Here is an 18,758-nt window from a genome sequence, read left to right as displayed (position 1 = left end):
TCTTTATGCTCTCATATTGTCCCATGCATTTCAACGAAAAATTGATTTGATGTTGGGGAAAAGATTCATCGCCTCGAAATAGAAACACAAAGGTTGATGCAATCGGCGTCGCGTCGTGATATTAAATTGTGAGCTTGATAGGAGGCAATCCATTGGTTTCCAAAATTTTTGATTCATAGTTAAAATTTGAGATTTTAGATTTTTAGATTAGATTTAGAATTTATTTTTTACTAACCTTCATGATTTCAAAGTTTTTGGTGATTGTTTAGGCAGGTTAGGAAGCAAAAACTTTATTGGGATTGAAACACCTTCAAAATGGGAGTTGGAACACTTATTAGGCACTTAAGCTTGCCCAATACATCCTGAACTTGCCGAAAATGATAGTAAATTCATCACTTCTGGTAGCAAATCCTTCATTGTGGTCACGAGAGTCGATGATCACGATCACGATGCATAAAATATCGAGTGCCGTGATCATGAAAGCCACAAGCTGCATTCATGAAAGGTAAATTAAGTTGACAGTAGCAATTGCAAGGAGCGGGTCGGGACCACGATGACTCGCGTGAATTAAACATAAAGAAGCCTTTTAAATTCATTTCAGTGTCTCAAAATATCTCAAAGCAATCCTCAATACTCCCCTTTCTAAAAATAAAGTTGCTTTGATCGCTTATATCATAAATTTCTCATCAGGTTTGCTCTTACCTCAATGTATGCATTGTTTCCCTTCTCTTTGGTTGATTCTTGAGATTGGTAAGTTGTTGAAATGGGTTGATTTTCACCATCAATTTTTATTGTGAATGATGTTGAAATTTTAAGTTTTGCAAATTGTATTTTTGATTGTTGTTGTTGATTGGGTTTAAACTGAAAATGGGGAAAATAGGTGTTTCCATTTGTGTGAAAATGGCTTGAGAACGGGTTGCTCACAAACTGTTCGATGAAATGCCAAAGTTAATTTTATATACTCTGCAATTGAGATGTCTAATCCCAAGACCGCGATGGGTTAAATTTTTAAATGCTGCAATTGCAATGTCTCATTCCGCAATTGTGATGACTTAAAAAAAATTGTGCCATTGTAATGTCTCATCCGCAATTCTAAATACATTAGCAGACATTTGGATACATATGAGAGGGATGTATTTGAGAGGAGAGGGTTATATCAGAGATGGCATAACACATCCAAATACATCATTGGACTTCCGAATACTTCAGCTGACATCCAGATACATAAGTGAGTGTTGTATCCGAGAGGAGAGGGATGTATGAGAGAGAGAAGAGATGTATGAGAGAGGGGATAAGGATGTATCAGCGATAGGAGAGTGATATATCTTAGAGGGGATTTTTTTTTTTTTTGAGATGGTAATATTTTTTTAAAATTATTCTAAAATAAGATATGTATTTAGGTAATTTTCACTTTATCATTAAAAAAAAAAAAGCAGGTACAAGAATGTGTAGGGCATTTCGGCTGATAGGCCCAAAGGTGATGGGCGGAAAAAAGTTGCAAAGGGGAAGCAGCCGAATTGATTGCATAGACGCTCTTTGCTGTGGACACCTGATTCGAATATTTTGTTTGTTCAGTGAAGTGAGAAATAGAGAAGAAGAGTAATGGCGTGGAGACTGAACTCGGGTGATATAGCCGGATTCAAAATTCTATTTAGTCTGGGGATTTTGTACGGATTGATATCGGTCCTTGTATACTCCATCATTCACATGAAGTTCATCACACCTCTTCCCATGGACGCTCCTCCTGATCGGTTCTCTGAGGCCAGAGCTATTGAGCATGTCAGCGTCTTATCAAAGGATATCGGAGGTCGCCAGGTAATGACTCTCTCAATTCCATTTCACATTTCATGCGAATTTCTTTGCCAACAACCCTCAAACCACAGTTTTTGCCCCAAAGAAAATCTCATGCTGTTGATAGTATTGCAAAGATTTGGGTTATCCTTTACTCTCTCTTTTTAAGATATAATATGTGCAGCTAAATATTTTTGTGTACAGCAAGGGCGTCAAGGTCTGAGACTAGCGGCGAAATATATTATGACACAGTTGGAACTGATGAAGGAGCGAGCTCAACCTGGTATTAGGTTGGTCTTATTTAAAACTTTGTTTAACTTGTTAAAGTTATCTTCAGGTAATTCTTAATCTCAATTGCTGCATTAACAATTAGAGATTCTTATTCTTGCAGAATAGAGATAGAAGAGACCATTGTTAATGGCTCATTCAACATGTTCTTTTTACGGCATAGCATCTCTCTGGCTTATAGAAATCATACAAATATTATTATGAGGTATACCAGCTTGAATCTAACGTTTGGTCATATATCTATACATTTCATCATCCCCAAACACTTCAGTTTTTTGTTTTTCTTATTATCTCTCTTTTTTCTTAAAGCATAAAGATAAAGCAGTGTTATTACCTGAATTCTATTCCTCATTTCATCAATTAAAGGAATTTCTTTTTGGTGGAGCGGTGGAGCTCATTTGTAGGAGTCATGGATCTTTTGCCTTTGGAAAATGTTCCTTACACTTTCTTAAATTATGAAAAATCTGAAGAAGTTTGGGAATTACCTGACAAATTGTTATTGATGTTTGATTTGTAACCTCATATACCTAAGGAAAGCATTTTTTTTAAGTTTTTCATTCAAATATGCAACACCTTAATTTTGTTTAATGAAACTGAAAGTAACACAATTAATTGCAGAATCTCATCAGTGGATTCAGGAGAAAATGATTCTGCAGTTTTGATAAATGGCCATTTCGATACTCCACCTGGTTCTCCAGGAGCTGGTGATTGTGGTTCTTGTGTTGGTATGTATATCTTATATTTGATCTGCTTTCCAGCTGATGTCGTAGTTGGTTATATCTATCTTTTTGAGGAGCAGTTGGTTATATCTATCTTGATTGCACTATGACTCAAACAGCATCGATACTCGAGCTAGCCAGACTCTCTGTTGATTCCGGCTGGATTCCACCTAGACCAGTAATATTTCTATTTAATGGAGCTGAAGAACTGTTTATGCTGGTAAGAAGATCCTTATGTGGGACCAACAACAATTTATTTGACCCTGTACTCTGATATTTCTTTTAAAATGGTTAGAGTTTGGATTTTCTCATGTATGCCGCTTGATTTTGGGCTTTAATATGTTCTCTGATTTTCTATTAAGAATAATGGACTTAAAGAATCATGAACGATGCTTGTGTATTACAGGTCGTTTGGTAGAGTGTATAAAAATAATGCTAAATAGAGTGTATTAGTAATGCTTGCATTAACAATGCATGTATTAGTTATGCTTGCATTAATTATACATAGATTATTTTTATGCATTGTTTGGTTTGATGCATTAAAAATAGTATGCATTGCATAAAAAATTTATTTACAAAGATGCCCTCCACTATTGTGGTAGAAAAGATGTAAAAAAGGGTTTGAGGGGCAATTGAGTCTTTAATGATGTTAATGCATGCATTAAAATCATTGCATTGCTAATACCTAGAAATCCATGGTATTAGTAATACACAATTTAATACACAATAGAGTGTATCATTAGTTATACATAGATTGGAAAAGAGTACCAAACAAGGTACTAGCAATACACAAGACTAATGCATGCATTATTTTTCCTAATACACTCTACTAGGGGTCGTTTGGTACAAAGATTAGTAATGCAGGGATTAGTAATGCAGGGATTAGTAGTGCAGTGATTAGTAATGCAAAGTTTATTTTTATCAAGTGTTTGGTTCATTATTTCCCACCTCATTTTGTGTTTGGATTAAAACTCTATAAAAAGCTTCTTTCCAATTATACCTTTGAATTATTAGGTAATTGGGTCAAGGTAGATAATTACCGGACAATATTATTTTTTATGGCCTTCTAACTAGCTATGAGAAGAACAATTTTGTTATCATGTTTGTTATTAGGATAATAATTGTCATCTTAATAATTTGATCACTCACAAAATGTCATTTTTCAATTATAAAAAGATAAACCATCTGCTTTTAAAATCAAAAAGATGGTCAACAATGGTAAAATTGAATAAACCATCTACATTTACACATAAAAATTGCAAGTTGTAGTTTTAATATGTATGCATTTTTTAAATTCTTCAAAATATAAATAATTAGAAAACCACAAATATATATATATAAAATACGTTCAATTAAGATCACAAACGTCATATACAAATAAACAACTCACATTTCAAATTTGTATTGGCCCCCAAGGCCTAGCTCAAGTGGCAAAAGGTGGAGGATTTGTGGCTTAGGTCGCAGGTTCAAGCCCCACACCATGCAAAGCAAAGCTCGGTATTTAAGTGGAGAAGGGTAGAGGGGCGGGCCCATTATCCACCAAGTTTAGAAGGTTGTGATTTGTCCAAAGGGCGGATCACAGACGGATTTCTCGGTTATCAAAAAAATAATAATTTGTATTGGATTTATTTAGTAACAAACAACTCTCTCTAAATAATTTGTAAGCTAATTTACTTAAATAAATTTACTAGTACAAACATAAATCATAAAATCAAGAAAATAATTAAAATGATTTGAGGGATATTTTTTTCTTTATTACTAATACCTCCAAATGGAAGGTATTAGTAATACATCCTATAATACCATGTAGGAGGTATAACTAATTCATGGATTAGTTATACATAGACACAAATTCCTACCAAACATAGTACTAAATAATACCTTACCTAATACATGGATTATTTCTTCTAATGCGGCCTACCAAACGACCCCTTAGAGTTCTAGGAAGTAGGTGCCACTTTCCCATGACTTCCCATTTTCCCAGTGCATGTTTCTTAGAAAATTATGCGGTTCGGCAGTATTTCAGCTTTCCTGAAAATTGTAGTCTTCTATCTCCGTCCTCTGTGCTCCTTAGTCTAATAATGAAAAACGTGATGACTATACATTGTCAGAAACACATTTGTTTTCTCAAATTGTTTTCTGAAATATCTTGAATGATTTTTGGTACTCTTCATGTCATACTTTAAAATCTTACATACCAGTGCAAGATTTTCCTTATATTTATATGGACAAGGTACTAAATTATGATGGTTTCATGATGTAGAGGATAGATACTATTGTCGATTCTGAGAGTCATTTAGATTGAGGAAGTATCTCTCTCTGGTGATTGATAAAGGGGGCTCTTAAGATCTTCTACTACCCTATCTTTACCTCTAGATATGGTTTTATACTGCTTGCGGTAGGCCCTCTGGTTATCTTTAATGTCTCATGATCAACAGTTTTAGAAATCAGCGAACAAATAAGGTTCTGCCTCCTTCGGTTTCTTAGTTTTTCCTTCTGTTCCTTGATTACTGTGACTTTATTTGCATATCTTTTCTTATCAATTGTATCTGGTTTACAATCTCGGATGTAGTTCAATTGTGACAATCAAATGCATTCGAGCATCCATAGAAATACATTTTGTCTTTAATAATATCTCATGGCTTCTTTGAATTTTGATATCTAAAGCTTTATGAATCTCTTCCATGAGCTCAAGGAATTGTAGTTATCTCAATTGTCATTGTTGATGTTCAGAATGCTTTATGTAGAATAGTAGATGATTAAAAAAATCAAGCAAGTTAAAATAAAGAGTTTTCTGATGATTTTCTTAGGGTTCGCACGGTTTCATAACTACACATAGATGGAATGAGACGATTGGAGCATTTATAGATGTTGAAGCTTCTGGGACTGGAGGCCTCGGTAGGTACCTGCATTCATACAATTGTGCCATGTTTATGCTTTCTAGTGCTATGTTGTAATTGTGACAATGTTATGAACGTGACCTTTTTCATTAACATACGAGCTGCCTGCTTTTACAAGCCTGTAAAGAGGGATACATGTAAAGCATAGGGATAAATGTAAAGCATATTTTTCCTTTTTGGCAAATGCTAAAGTTATTGATAGTCAAGGGAGGGTACACTATGGCTTGGAATCATTTTATTGAGAACATTGTCTTCAATGTTGTTCTTTATCTTGGATATCTTGATGTTTAATAGGTTGATAGAGAAGATACAATGAACAAATAAAATGCCTATTAATTATCATAATGGTAGTTATGAGTACTGAAAACTGTATAATCATAGATTCTCTAGTTAAAGACTGATTAGATTTTATATTTGTTAAAAAGTTCTTTCACCGGTTAAGCGTATTAGTTGTAATTTTCTTATATGTTCTTGGCCAATTGTTGCTTCCAAATGCACACGCAAGTGTACGTGGTCGCGCAAGTAATATAGTGACCCTAAAAGAGCCGGATTATCGAACCCAAATGACTTGTCGAGTAACTATTTACTAAATTATACTAAATCTAATTATTTATTTAAGGGAGGATTGCAAAGATGAATTTATATTAACTAAACTAAAAATAAAAATAAAATAACTAAAAAGCAATTAACTAAGAAAAGATAGATGTTTAAACAATCAATGAATGAATCGATCTACGTTTATGATTTAACTAACAATCATGTTTAGCATCAATTTCATCAACTTATTTGATTATCTAGTTGTTGATTCATGGGGTTGATAATATAGTCATGATCTTCCGGCCTCTAACTGTCTACCACAATTGACAACCTAACTACATCGTTGAGCGGAGATAGACTGAACCAACTATGGAGCATTAAGTTGTCTTCCCGTATTTGAGCCAAGCAAGGCACCTAGATATATCCCTATCCTAGACACAAATCAATTCAAGTGATATGCAAGAAAAGATAATGCTCCTTATATTCCACGTTCTATCCCTCTATTTCTCTCCCGAGTTCAAAAGAAGACAATAAATTTATTCTCATGGTTGCCAAACATCAAAATAGTAATCACAAGAATATAAGAACAACCAATATGATAAACAATTATGCCAAATCAAAATCACTAAACAATCATTTTGTAAGTAAATATAATCCAAGAACGAGAAGTTTAACTCCACATAGACATAGAGCAATTACAACGAATCATTCAAAGAAAACATGTAAAATAAATAAAAGAGAAGAAAAGATAAAACCCTAGATCAAAAGTTATTCTCTACAATGTCTCCTCCTCCCTTAATAATTATTGTTATGGACTATTTATAGAGATAGAAAACCCTAAATAAAATAATTGAGTCCAAAACAAATTAGGAATCCAAAACCAAAAGGAATTGGGTTCTGTGTGAAACTGCTTCTGTTCGTTGTGCATATTTCCGCTGCCTTTTTTTTTGAGATAAGGGTAACTTTGTATTCACAAAAAATTCATCATCCAAGGGATGATGAATTGGAAACTTACATCCCACAGGGTGGTGGGCATACCCTCAAAAAGCCATACAGAATTACAAGTTTCCTTTAAAATCGACCATCTCTATGCTTTCCCCTACCAACTCTTGCTTACACCAAAAAAATAAAAGACAAGCATTTCATTTCTATCTTCCGAAAACTATCATTTTGTCCTTCAAAACACCTAGCATTCCTTTCTTTCCATAGAGTCCACCATATACAGGCTTGAATAGTCTTCCACCAATCTTCACTTTTCCCTTTGTTGCCAATTCTTGTCCAGCTATTAAGGAGCTCTATGGTTGTCTTTGGCATCACCCAGCTAACCCCTAGTATACACAAAAACATATTCCACAATTTTGAAGCTGCCTTACAATGAATGAACAAATGATTATTTACTTCTGCTTTCTGCTCACACATAAAGCATCTTGAGCAAAACTGCATCCCCCTTTTTTGTAATGCCTCATGTGTAAGGCAAGCTTTTCTTATGACCAACCAGACAAAACATGCTACTTTTAATGGGCTTCTTGTCTTCCACACTAGCTTCCAAGGCCATATTTTAGTCACTGACTGATTGACATTTATCCTCCAATACTGTGAACATTCCTTTGCTATTTAACTTCCAAATTGGTTTATCCTTTCGTTGAGATATGGCTGGAGGGGTGTTTAGCACCTCTAGTAGCTTGGCCACATCCTCAATTTCCCAGTCATTCAAAGCCCTCCTGAACACTAAGTTCCACCCTTGTTGGCTCCATACTTGAGCAACAGTAGCAGATCTTTGTAAGCTCAAGGTGTAGAGATTTGGGAATAAGTTCCTCAGGCTATCATCCCCTTTCCAGATTTCATTCTAGAAATCTGTTTTCAGACCATTGCCCACACTAATATAAATATTGTTATTGAACTGTGGCCACAACCATCTAATGGTCTTCCACACACAACATCCAAACGACCCCATCACCTCCTCAGTAGTCCATTGGCTAAACAAGCCATACTTCCTTGCTATGAATCTTCTCCATAGGGCTCTATCTTTAGTACAAAATCTCCATAGCCATTTTTGTAGCAAGCAATTATTCTGGATGCTAAGATTTCTCATGCCAAGGCCACCTTGTTTTTTGCCCAAAGTGAGTGTCTCCCATTTCACCAGGTTGTAGCCTTTCTTTTCTTTGTTCCCTTGCCAAATTCGTGGTGCTGCCATCATATGTTGAAGTTCTTTTTTTGCTGCACTTCATAAATAATATATTATTATATTGAATTTAATCCATAAAGCTGTCTGCTTGATTTTCTTCTATAATCTTCCATCTTTAATTCATTTTAGTTCCAAACTTCTTCATCTTCACACCAATTTAATCCTACAAATAAAATACACTATTAAGAATAATCCATAAAATCCATGCTCAAAATGAACAAATATAAATACTAAATGTGAGACAAATAATGATTTAAAATATGCATTTTTGGCCTCACATCAACACCCCACACTTAAACTTGTGCTCGTCCTCGTGCAAGCATTAAAGCTCATCTCAAACAAATCAAATTAGGGACGCCATCACTTTGGTTGATACAAACACTTACGCCATATACAAATTTCAAAATATCAAGTACACTTCCCACTCATTATGCAGATATACAAATAAACAACAACCCTCTAACCTCCTAACCTTAAGGAAGGACTTGGAACTCATCAACTTTAAGCTTGCTCACCTACTCTCATCAAAGAAAGCTAATAAAATAACCTATCTATCATGAAACAAGTGCCCTCACAAGAAGAAATAGTCCACACACTCAAATCAAAAGATTGAATATAAATTAAGGACTTAGTACTAGGAAGTTAGTTTCTTGTTATTTAGGCGGGGTTAATCCAAGAATAATGTATTTAAAGTTATTTGAATTAAATAAAAAGATCAGAAGAAAATTATTTAAGTTTTTGAGTTCTTTAACTGAAGATATTATAGGTTTTCTCTTAACATAGCATTATAGGTTGTAGGAAGAAGACATTTGATTTCCTCTTGCAACACTCCATAACTAGAACCATATCAGGGACCATAACAACTTATTATTAGAGATGAGAGTTGTGAGATATCTAATCCAGCAACAATTGACACAATTGTTGACTTTGTTCCAAGAAGAATCCACTACCAATTTAGCAAGAAAGGAAGCCATAAATGCTTGCTTGGATTCACTCAAGGAGGATTTAGAAAATTCAAAGGCATGTTGAAGCAACTGAAAATGGCAGTCACAATCGAGGTTGGAAAGGTAAAGCAGTGGCTGTAGGTTTAGGAGTAGAAGCTAGTGAAAAATTCCATGATTCCTAAATATACAAAGTTGGATTTTCCACAATTTTGTGGCCACGAGGACCCCTTGGGATGGCTGTACAGGTATGGGCACTTCTTTCGACAACAACAAACAACAAAAGAAGAATATGTTGGACTTGCTTCTTTTCATTTGAAAGGAATCCCACAACTCTGGTTTATTCAACTAGAGAAAGATATGCCTCAATGCTCTTGGGATGTGTTCAAATGTCAATGCAACCTTCGTTCGGATCACCAATTAGAAGTCAAAAGTTGGGAGAATTGGCTAAGTTACGCCAAATTGGATCTACAGTAGATTACCAAAAAAGGTTTTAACAATTGGTTTTGTGGGTTGGTACCCTTTCACCAACGCGAAAATTTGAACACTTAATTAGTGGTCTTGCGGATTACATTGCAATTGAGGTAGAGTTGCATAACCCTCTAGATTTGGCTATAACGATGAGTATTTTCCAGCGAACGCAAGGAACGACCCCTTTGTTCGCCATTGTTAGATGCATGTCGATCAAATACAACATATTTCTCACCTCAACAACCCACCAAATTTGTGAAGAAATTGACCAGAGTTGAAATGGATAAAAGAAGCCATAAGGGACTCTATTTCAACTGTGACAAACTCCATTTATAAGTGTTCACACTCCAGTTAAGGTCTGAGCGTGTGGGGGAGTGTTAAGAAGTCCCACATCGGTAGAGGGATGGGAAATTGGTCTCCTAAATGGACTTGGACAAACCTCCCCTCATGAGCTAGCTTATGGGGTTGAGTTAGGCCGGGTGCCATATCTTTACAAAGATGATGATTGATATTTTGCCTTGGAAGCTAGTCTGGAAACGAATCTCCCTCCAAACATTTCATGCTTCACTTGGACGGTCCTAAAAGGGACATGTCTCACCCAAGATAACCTCATCAAAAGAGGTTTTCAACTAGTACCAAAATGCCTTGGAAGAATTAACCATCTTTTCTTCCACTGTCCAGTTGCTGTAGACTTTTGACATATGTTCTTAGCTACTTTTGACCTAAAGTGGTCTATGCCACTCTCCATCAGAGAAGCTTATACAAGTTGGAGTTCTAGGAAAGTTGAAAATTCCATCAGGATTGTGAGAAATATATGTGAAAAGTATTATTGAATTGTGTATCTAAATTGTTACATTGAGACACTATTTATAGACACTACATTGGAATCCTTTTCCAACTAGGATTCCTATTCTTATTCCTATTCCTATTCTAAGTAGGAAATACTTGTTTCTATTCTAACACTCCCCCTCAAGCTGGTGCATACAAATCATATGTACCTAGCTTGTTACAGATGTAATTAATACGAGGACATGTGAGGGACTTGGTGAAGATATCTGCAAGCTGATCATTTGACTTCACAAATTTCGTACCAATATCTCCGAGAGTATCTTTTATCTGACAAAGTGACAGTCAATCTCAATGTGCTTAGTCCTTTCATGAAACACTGGATTTGATGCGATATGAAGAGCCGCTTGATTATCACACACAAGTTCCATTTGATCAATTTTGCCAAATTTTAGTTCTCCCAGCAACTGTTTGATTCAAACTAGCTTACAAGTTTCTGTCGCCATTGCTCGATATTCTGATTCTGCACTAGATTGAGCAACCACATTCTGTTTCTTAGTCTTCCACGACACCAAATTACCTCCTACTAAAACACAATATTCGGATGTCGAACGTATGTTAGAGGGTGATCCTACCCAATCAGCGTCTGTATATCCAATGATATGCTCATGGCCTTGATCCTTAAAGAGTAGTCCTTTACCGGGAGCTGACTTTATATATCGCAAAATACGAACAACTGCTTTCCAATGACTATCACAAGGGGAAGTCATAAACTGACTTACAACACTCACAGGAAAAGAGATGTCAGGTTTAGTCACTGTGAGATAATTCAACTTTCCAACAAGCCGTCTATACCTTTCGGATTACTAAGTGGCTCCCCCTGTCCTGGAAGGAGTTTAACATTCGGATCCATAGGAGTGTCAATAGGTCTACATCCCATCATTCCTGTCTCCTCAAGAATGTCTAAGACATACTTGCGTTGAGAAATAACAATACCTGATCTAGACTGAGCAACCTCAATACCTAGAAAATACTTCAATCTGCCAAGGTCTTTAGTCTGGAAGTGCTTAAAGAGATGTTGCTTCAAATCGGTGATACCATCTTGATCATTACCGGTGATAACAATATCATTAACGTAAACAACCAAATAGATGCATCGACTTGGTGCAGAATGCCGATAAAACACAGAGTGATCAGCTCCACTACGAGTCCTGCCAAACTCCTGAATTGCTGTGCTGAACTTCCCAAACCAAGCTCGAGGAGACTATTTCAGACCATAGAGTGACCTACACAATCGACATACAAGGCTACTAGATTCCCCCCTGAGCAACAAAATCAGGTGGTTGCTCCATATAGACTTCTTCCTCAAGATCACCATGCAGAAAAACATTCTTAATGTCCAACTGATGAAGAGGCCAATGACGAACGACAGCCATAGATAGAAAAAGACGAACAAATGCTATTTTAGCCGCAGGAGTGAAAGTGTCACTATAATCTTGCCCAAATAGCTGAGTATACCCTTTGACAACAAGGCGAGCCTTAAGTCGATCACCTTACCATCTGGACCAATTTTGACTGCATAAACCCAACGACAATCAACAGTAGATTTACCTGCAGGAAAGGAGACAAGCTCCCAAGTACCACTCTTATGTAAAGCAGATATCTCATCAACCATAGCCTGCCTCCATCCAGAATGAGAAAGTGCTTCACCTGTAGTCTTAGGAATGGAAATAGAGGACAAAGACGACACAAAGGCATAATGGGGTGATGATAGACGATGATAACTTAAGAAGGTATAATGTGGGTTAGTATTTCGAGTTGATCGTATACCTTTTTGAAGTGCAAACGATTATCTAGTAGGAGGCAAGTCCGTAGTAGGAGCAGGTCCGGCGCATGACATGAATCATCTGGGCCTAGGGTTAGACATGGACCGCGATGATAAGTTAGTAGTGGTGGCACTACAACTGGAGATGTAGAAGTAACCGTAGATTCCTCAAAGGTTGGCACAGGTAAAACCTGAGGTATGGGTAAGACCATAGATACATCAAGATGATCAGAAGATGTATAGTAAGGCTGAGACTCAAAAAATGTAACATCATCGGACATAAGGTATCAATGAAGATCATGTGAATAACAATGATACCCTTTTTGGACTCGAGAGTAACCAAGAAAGACACATTTGAGGGCACGAGGAGCTAATTTATCTTTTCCTGGGGTTAAGTTATGAACAAAGCATGTGACTGAGGAAACAGTATGGAATGTGGAACATATTCTGAATAGAAGAAGAGGGCGTTCTATTTATCAAATAACAAGACGTAAGAACTGCATCTCCCCAAAAATGCAGCGGAACATTAGATTCAAGGAGAAGAGTACGAGCGGTCTCAATAAGATGCCGATTTTTTCTTTTAGCTACACCATTTTGTTGAGGGGTGTATGGACAAGTAGTCTGGTGAATAATGCCTTGGTGAGTCATAAACTTCTGAAATTGGGAGGATAAGTATTCTAAGGCATTATCACTACGAAAAGTACGAATAGAAACACCAAACTAATTTTGTATTTCAGCAAAGAATCTTTTGAAAATAGAAAATAACTCAGAACGATCTTTCATTAAGAAACCTAAGTACATCTTGAATAATCATCAATAACAAAATAACGAAATCCTAAGGTGGAGCTGACTCTACTAGGACCCCAAATATCAGAATGAACTAATGAAAAAATAGACTCTGAACGACCCTCAGTACTATGAGAAAACGTAGCACGAGTGTGTTTTCCAAGTTGACACGACTCACAATCTAATGTGGATAAACTAGACAAACTAGGCACCATCTTTTGCAGTTTGGATAGACTCGGATGTCCCATGCGTTTGTGAATTAGATCTGGGGAATCTGTAACGGAGCATGCTATTAAGGAATTTGAAGAGGTAAGATAGTAAAGGCCTTGTGATTCATGTCCTGTTCCAATCATCTGTCCCGTATTGCGGTCCTGCATGAGAAAAAAATCATCGAAAAAAGTTATGCTACAATGTAGGGCTTTTGTCAAACGACTAACAAATGCTAGATTAAAAGGAGAACTAGGGACATAAAGAACAAAGTCTAGGGTGACAGAAGATAGGGGTTTGGATTTTCCAACCCCTTTTGGTTTTGTTTGGATCCCATTGGCTAAAGTAACAGCTGGACGAGATTGTGAATAAACAATATTGGATAAAAGTGATTTATTACCAGAGATATGATCAGAAGCCCTAGAGTCCATGACCCATGTTCCAAGAGTACTAGATTGCGACACACAAGCAAAAGAATTACCCGCAACAGACACATCAGGTTGTGCAACCGAAACTACTTGTGGAGACGTTTGCTTCTTTGCACGATACTGAAGGAACTCATCATATTCTGTCTGAGCAATATGAGCATTATTGGATGGTTGATTAGGTTGAGCACCATATGCTACTGGTGGAGATGTCTGTTTACTTGCGCGATTTCGAAAGAACTCATTATATTCCTTTAGAACAATAGGATCATAACTGGGTGGTGGACCATGCAAAATATAACATATGTCACGAGTGTGTCCAGGCGTATGACAATGACTACACTTGGATCGAGGTTTCCCAAAACGCTCTCCCCCTCACCAATTCTCCATAGACTGATATGTACGCTTTTCAAAGGTTTGAGATGCGAGAATAGAGGAGTCAACAGTGGGTGATGAATCTACTTTGTGATTGGGAGGTGCCGCAAGACGAAGTAGATGAGAGAATAATTCATCGATTGTAGGAACTGTAGGGCTAGCTAAAATCTGATCACGCACAGAATCATGATCAGGAGGAAGTCCAGCAAGAGTAAGAACTAGAAACAATGTTTGTCTCTGTTCTTGTTGTTTTTCCACATTCATAGTAACTAGCATCAACGTGTCGAATTCCTCCATGACTGCCTGTACCTGTCCGAAGTAAGTAGACATATCGGATTCTTGTTTTTTTAAGTTGGTCAATCGAGATATCATATCATAGAATCGAGATATGTCATTAGTGTATAAAGCACGAGCTTTTTCCCAAACTGTATAACACGTCTGGAATGGGCGAAATAAGGGCATCAATTTGGAATCAATAGAACGCCATAGGAGACTACATAATTGAGCATCTACTTTCTTCCATTGTGCTTTGGCTTTTGCATTTTCCTCACTAGTCTTTGCCTTTACATCTACCACATAAGTCTTGTTCTTTAAGTGATCTTGGACACCTTGACCCTTGCAGCACAACTCAACCGAGGAAGCCCAAGATAAATAGTTTGAACTTCCCAATAAAAGTTATGAAGTGATTATAGGGCTAGAACTTCCAATCCCCATATTTTAGAACCAAAAACATCACACCCAAAAGACATTATTCTAAATTTGTCTTGGAAACAACAAAAAAAAAACTTGATTATTGAGATCTGATCGTCGGAAAATTCAAATCTCGAAGAAAAAGTCGCTGGAAATAGCTGGAACCCTAATTTCGGCGATCGAATCTGGCCAAAAACAATATGGGCCTGGTCGGAATGGCTGGACGACCCCAGCTGTCAAAAAATATGATCAGAAAAGCCCTCACGCGCCAGCGCGTGAGCCAGATCTTAGGAAACTACCACCTCCGATCGGCGCGTGAGAGCGCGTGGGGTGATGTTTTCCGGTGGTTCTGGCTGGGGTTTGGTCGAGGGAGCTTTCCAAGCCTCGTGGTGGTGTTGGTTTTCGCACAACACCCACAGAAAGTAAAAAGAATAACAAAATCAGACCCAACAGTCACCGGAAAGTGACATAGACATACGGTGACTTGTTTGTTCTCACCAATGCTCTGATACCATGTTGAGAAATATATGAGAAAAGTATTATTGAATTGTGTATCTAAATTGTTACATTGAGACCCTATTTATAGACACTACATTGGAATCCTTTTCCAACTAGGATTCCTATTCCTATTCCTATTCTAAGTAGGGAATACTTATTTCTATTCTAACAAGGATCATGTTACCTGCCTGCCTTTTTTGGTGTATCTGGTCTAAAAGAAACATTAGACGTTTTGATGGAATTTAAACTCAAATATGCTCTCTTAAGGCTAGTTATCTAGTTAACCTATATAGCTGGGCTAACCTTTCACCTCTAAATAATTTACATCTCTTTTTGAAATCTGTCAGCTTCTTAGCTTTATAAGTTTTTTTGTTTTTCTTGAGCTGACAGGTCCTCTCTTTTAGGAATTTGTCAGCTCCTTAGTTTTTGTATCTGTTAAGCTGACAGATTCTTCTCTTTTGTAATCTCTGCATCCTCTGAATGATTTTAATGATATCTCACTTCATCAAAAATAATGTTCAAGTTATGACGTTCTACTAATTGGTGCACCATCCATGAGACTGCACATTCTGAATGACTTGTTTCCCTGACCAAATTATCTACTCTATGAGGAGAGTTAAGCATTCAATTCTTAAATCTTTCCATCTCTATACCATTGATATTGTTAAAATTTTCATCTTTCCATTTCTATGCCATTGATATTGTTAAAATTTTCACCCGCTGTGCATTGTTGAATTTACAGATTTGGTTTGCCAATCTGGACCTGGGTCCTGGCCTTCATATGTTTATGCTCAATCAGCACTCTATCCTATGGCAAATAGTGCAGCTCAGGTTTACAGGATATTGTCTACTACTTAGATCAGTTTCTTGATATCTATCTATCAGTTCCTTGCAGCGATGCGTCATTGATATGGTGTTGAAAGTTTCTCTTTTCCAATGTTCTTGTAGGATCTCTTTGGTATAATTCCTGGTGATACAGACTACAGAATGTTTGCCCAAGATTTTGGCGATATTCCTGGCCTGGATATCATCTTCCTCCTTGGGGGTTATTTTTATCATACCGCATCTGATACTGTTGAAAGACTATTGTATGCATCACAATTGCTGTTTTGGTATAGTTCACCAAATTGAATTTTTATGACCATTACGTCTACTTGGATACTTGCTCTGATACATGAGAATTTTTTCCGACCTAGACCTGGAAGCATCCAAGCACGTGGAGACAATTTATTAAGAATAATCAAAGCCTTCACCAACTCATCTAACCTGCAAAATGCACATCAAAGGAGATTAAGATCTGCTGTCAATAGATCTGACAATGAACGTGCAGTTTTCTTTGATTACTTGTCATGTTTCTTGGTAAGCCAACACTTCTCAAGATGAAGATCTTCTTTATACATGAAGTGGAATTAGATTGTAAATTAACTATAGAGTACCTATTGTTCTCCTTCTCATTGTAGGTATACTATTCACGAAAGCAAGCTATGTTTCTTCATAGTTTACCTGTTGTCATCTTTTTTCTTGTGCCACTTCTCCTACGCTTTCCAACTTGGGGACTGACCTGTTGTTTTGCAACCTTTTATGATTTTCTTAAAGGTAGGTAACCTACATACTTTAATTCTCTCTTTGGTTGGAAGAGTGCTCTTAAAAGACTTGTTTCTCTGTTCTGCTTCATTATTGGCTCTTATGCAGGAATGTTATGTCATGCTTTTGCAATTTTGCTAGCAATTGTTTTTCCAGTTGCCTTTGCTGTCATAAGACTGCTGTTTTCTGGTCAGTCAATGAGCTGGTATGCTTTTGTTTATTCTCGAGATTGCATTCTCTGGGTTTATTTTGGAGAACTATTATTTTTTAATTATGTTTAAGTGTCTGGTAAAAGTTTCTGCTGTGGTTTCAAGTCGTGGAACAGCCTCTCGCAAAAATGCCCGGTAAGGCTGCATGCAATAGATTTAATGTGATCCAGTTTTTCCTGGGCCCACACATAGCGAGAGTTTAGTGCACCAAGCTGTCCTTTTTATGTTTGACTGTCAGTCTTCTACTCTATGACAAAAGTATTGTGATACTTAACAAAATTTGTATCCTGATAATATTGTATTAATGAAAATTTGGTGCTACCCTGAAAGAAGATTTTGTGGAAGCTGTGACTATTAGTTCTCTTATGCCCATTTCACTCCTTTAGATCTTCGTATTGAATTGTTAAATCTTAGTTAAGAAATATATAAGTGGAGACTTGTTTGAGTAACATAAAGATAAATGTCGCATAAGTGGAATGCCTCAAGTTGCTTCTAGCTGCTTGTCGTAAAATTCTCAGATGTCAAATTACTAGTTTTTTTGCTTTATAAAGGACATATGTGTGCCACATCCTCATCAAGCTGCTTGCACTTTGACACCAATAAGCAGAAGTTTTGACTTGACTTTGAGAAAACTTTTGGTAAATTGTTTTCATGAATAGGTTTTCTACACCATATTTGGCATTCATGATGTTTGTACCTAGTTCACTTGCTGGGATGTTGATTCCAAGAATGCTCTGGAAAAGCTTCCCTCTGACTCAAGATGTTTCTATCCTGAAGTTGTCAAAAGAGGTACAACTTCAAATATTGTTAATATTGTTTTGGAAAAGATGTCTGCTTTCATGTCTGTTTTCTTGTTCCATCTCTTCCTTTCTTATATCTTATGAATATGTATGAGGTCAAAGATCTATCGTTTTCTTTATTAACGCATTACACCGCAGACCAATTTCTATATATTTTATTTGTTATTCCACTGCACTTTTTGAGAGCCATTAGAGAGTATTTAGATTGCAAATTAGTAATACGAAGAAAGGTAGAAGAAAGAAAACTGATATCATCTGCTTGTTTTAAGACTTCTTAGATACATTGTCATGTGAATTTTGATTGGGGTTTAAACGACTGGCTGTTTTTAATCATTAGCTATTCAATCTACTTTGTGTCACGACCCAAAATTCGATGATTTGTGATCAGCACCAACAAACCCTCTTGTTGAGCTAACCAACTTTAGTCTCAACTCATTCATTTCGTGATTAATGAAACAAACTCTATCGGATAATTAATTCAATTAAAATGCTAAAATAAATAATGCAAGGCTCATTCGAATGTAACCTCGAGTTAGAAATAGGTCTAGGTCCACAAAGTCCGAGCTACCACAAACATAGAGGGGTTGGCTCTCCACTGATAACTGCAACGTGTGAACTTAACCACAAGGTTCGCTAGAGCTCAAATTATTATCTAGAATAAATGTAGTAAAAGAAAAGGAAGAGGCGTGAGTATGGGGAGTACTGAGTAGGTATCCTTGGCTGTCCTCAATAAGGTTGCAG

The 18,758-nt window shown here is 36.7% G+C and overlaps 1 protein-coding gene across 3 annotated transcripts in view; it reads left to right on the top strand.

The window, feature by feature from the left end:
• Positions 1-1,573: 1,573 nt before the first annotated feature.
• The window catches only part of LOC125819397 (uncharacterized), a 39,079-nt gene continuing 21,894 nt past the window's right edge, over positions 1,574-18,758 (top strand). For all 3 annotated transcript variants that reach the window (XR_007442460.1, XM_049498840.1, XM_049498833.1), the window contains exons 1-12: positions 1,574-1,815; positions 1,996-2,081; positions 2,183-2,284; positions 2,698-2,804; positions 2,918-3,018; positions 5,609-5,696; positions 16,167-16,255; positions 16,373-16,512; positions 16,621-16,783; positions 16,885-17,020; positions 17,117-17,213; positions 17,877-18,006. Coding sequence is in view for 2 of the 3 variants with exons in the window: in XM_049498840.1 (XP_049354797.1) it covers positions 1,603-1,815; positions 1,996-2,081; positions 2,183-2,284; positions 2,698-2,804; positions 2,918-3,018; positions 5,609-5,696; positions 16,167-16,255; positions 16,373-16,512; positions 16,621-16,783; positions 16,885-17,020; positions 17,117-17,213; positions 17,877-18,006 (1,452 nt within the window). In the remaining variant the exon portion in view is untranslated. The remainder of the gene's footprint in view (positions 1,816-1,995; positions 2,082-2,182; positions 2,285-2,697; positions 2,805-2,917; positions 3,019-5,608; positions 5,697-16,166; positions 16,256-16,372; positions 16,513-16,620; positions 16,784-16,884; positions 17,021-17,116; positions 17,214-17,876; positions 18,007-18,758) is intronic.

This window comes from Solanum verrucosum, unplaced genomic scaffold, assembly GCF_900185275.1.
Source record: "Solanum verrucosum unplaced genomic scaffold, falcon-dt-bn FXZP01000318.1, whole genome shotgun sequence".
Classification (NCBI taxonomy): Eukaryota; Viridiplantae; Streptophyta; class Magnoliopsida; order Solanales; family Solanaceae; genus Solanum; species Solanum verrucosum.
Note: the sequence above shows the minus strand (reverse complement) of the source record. Positions and strands in the feature narration are given on the sequence as shown.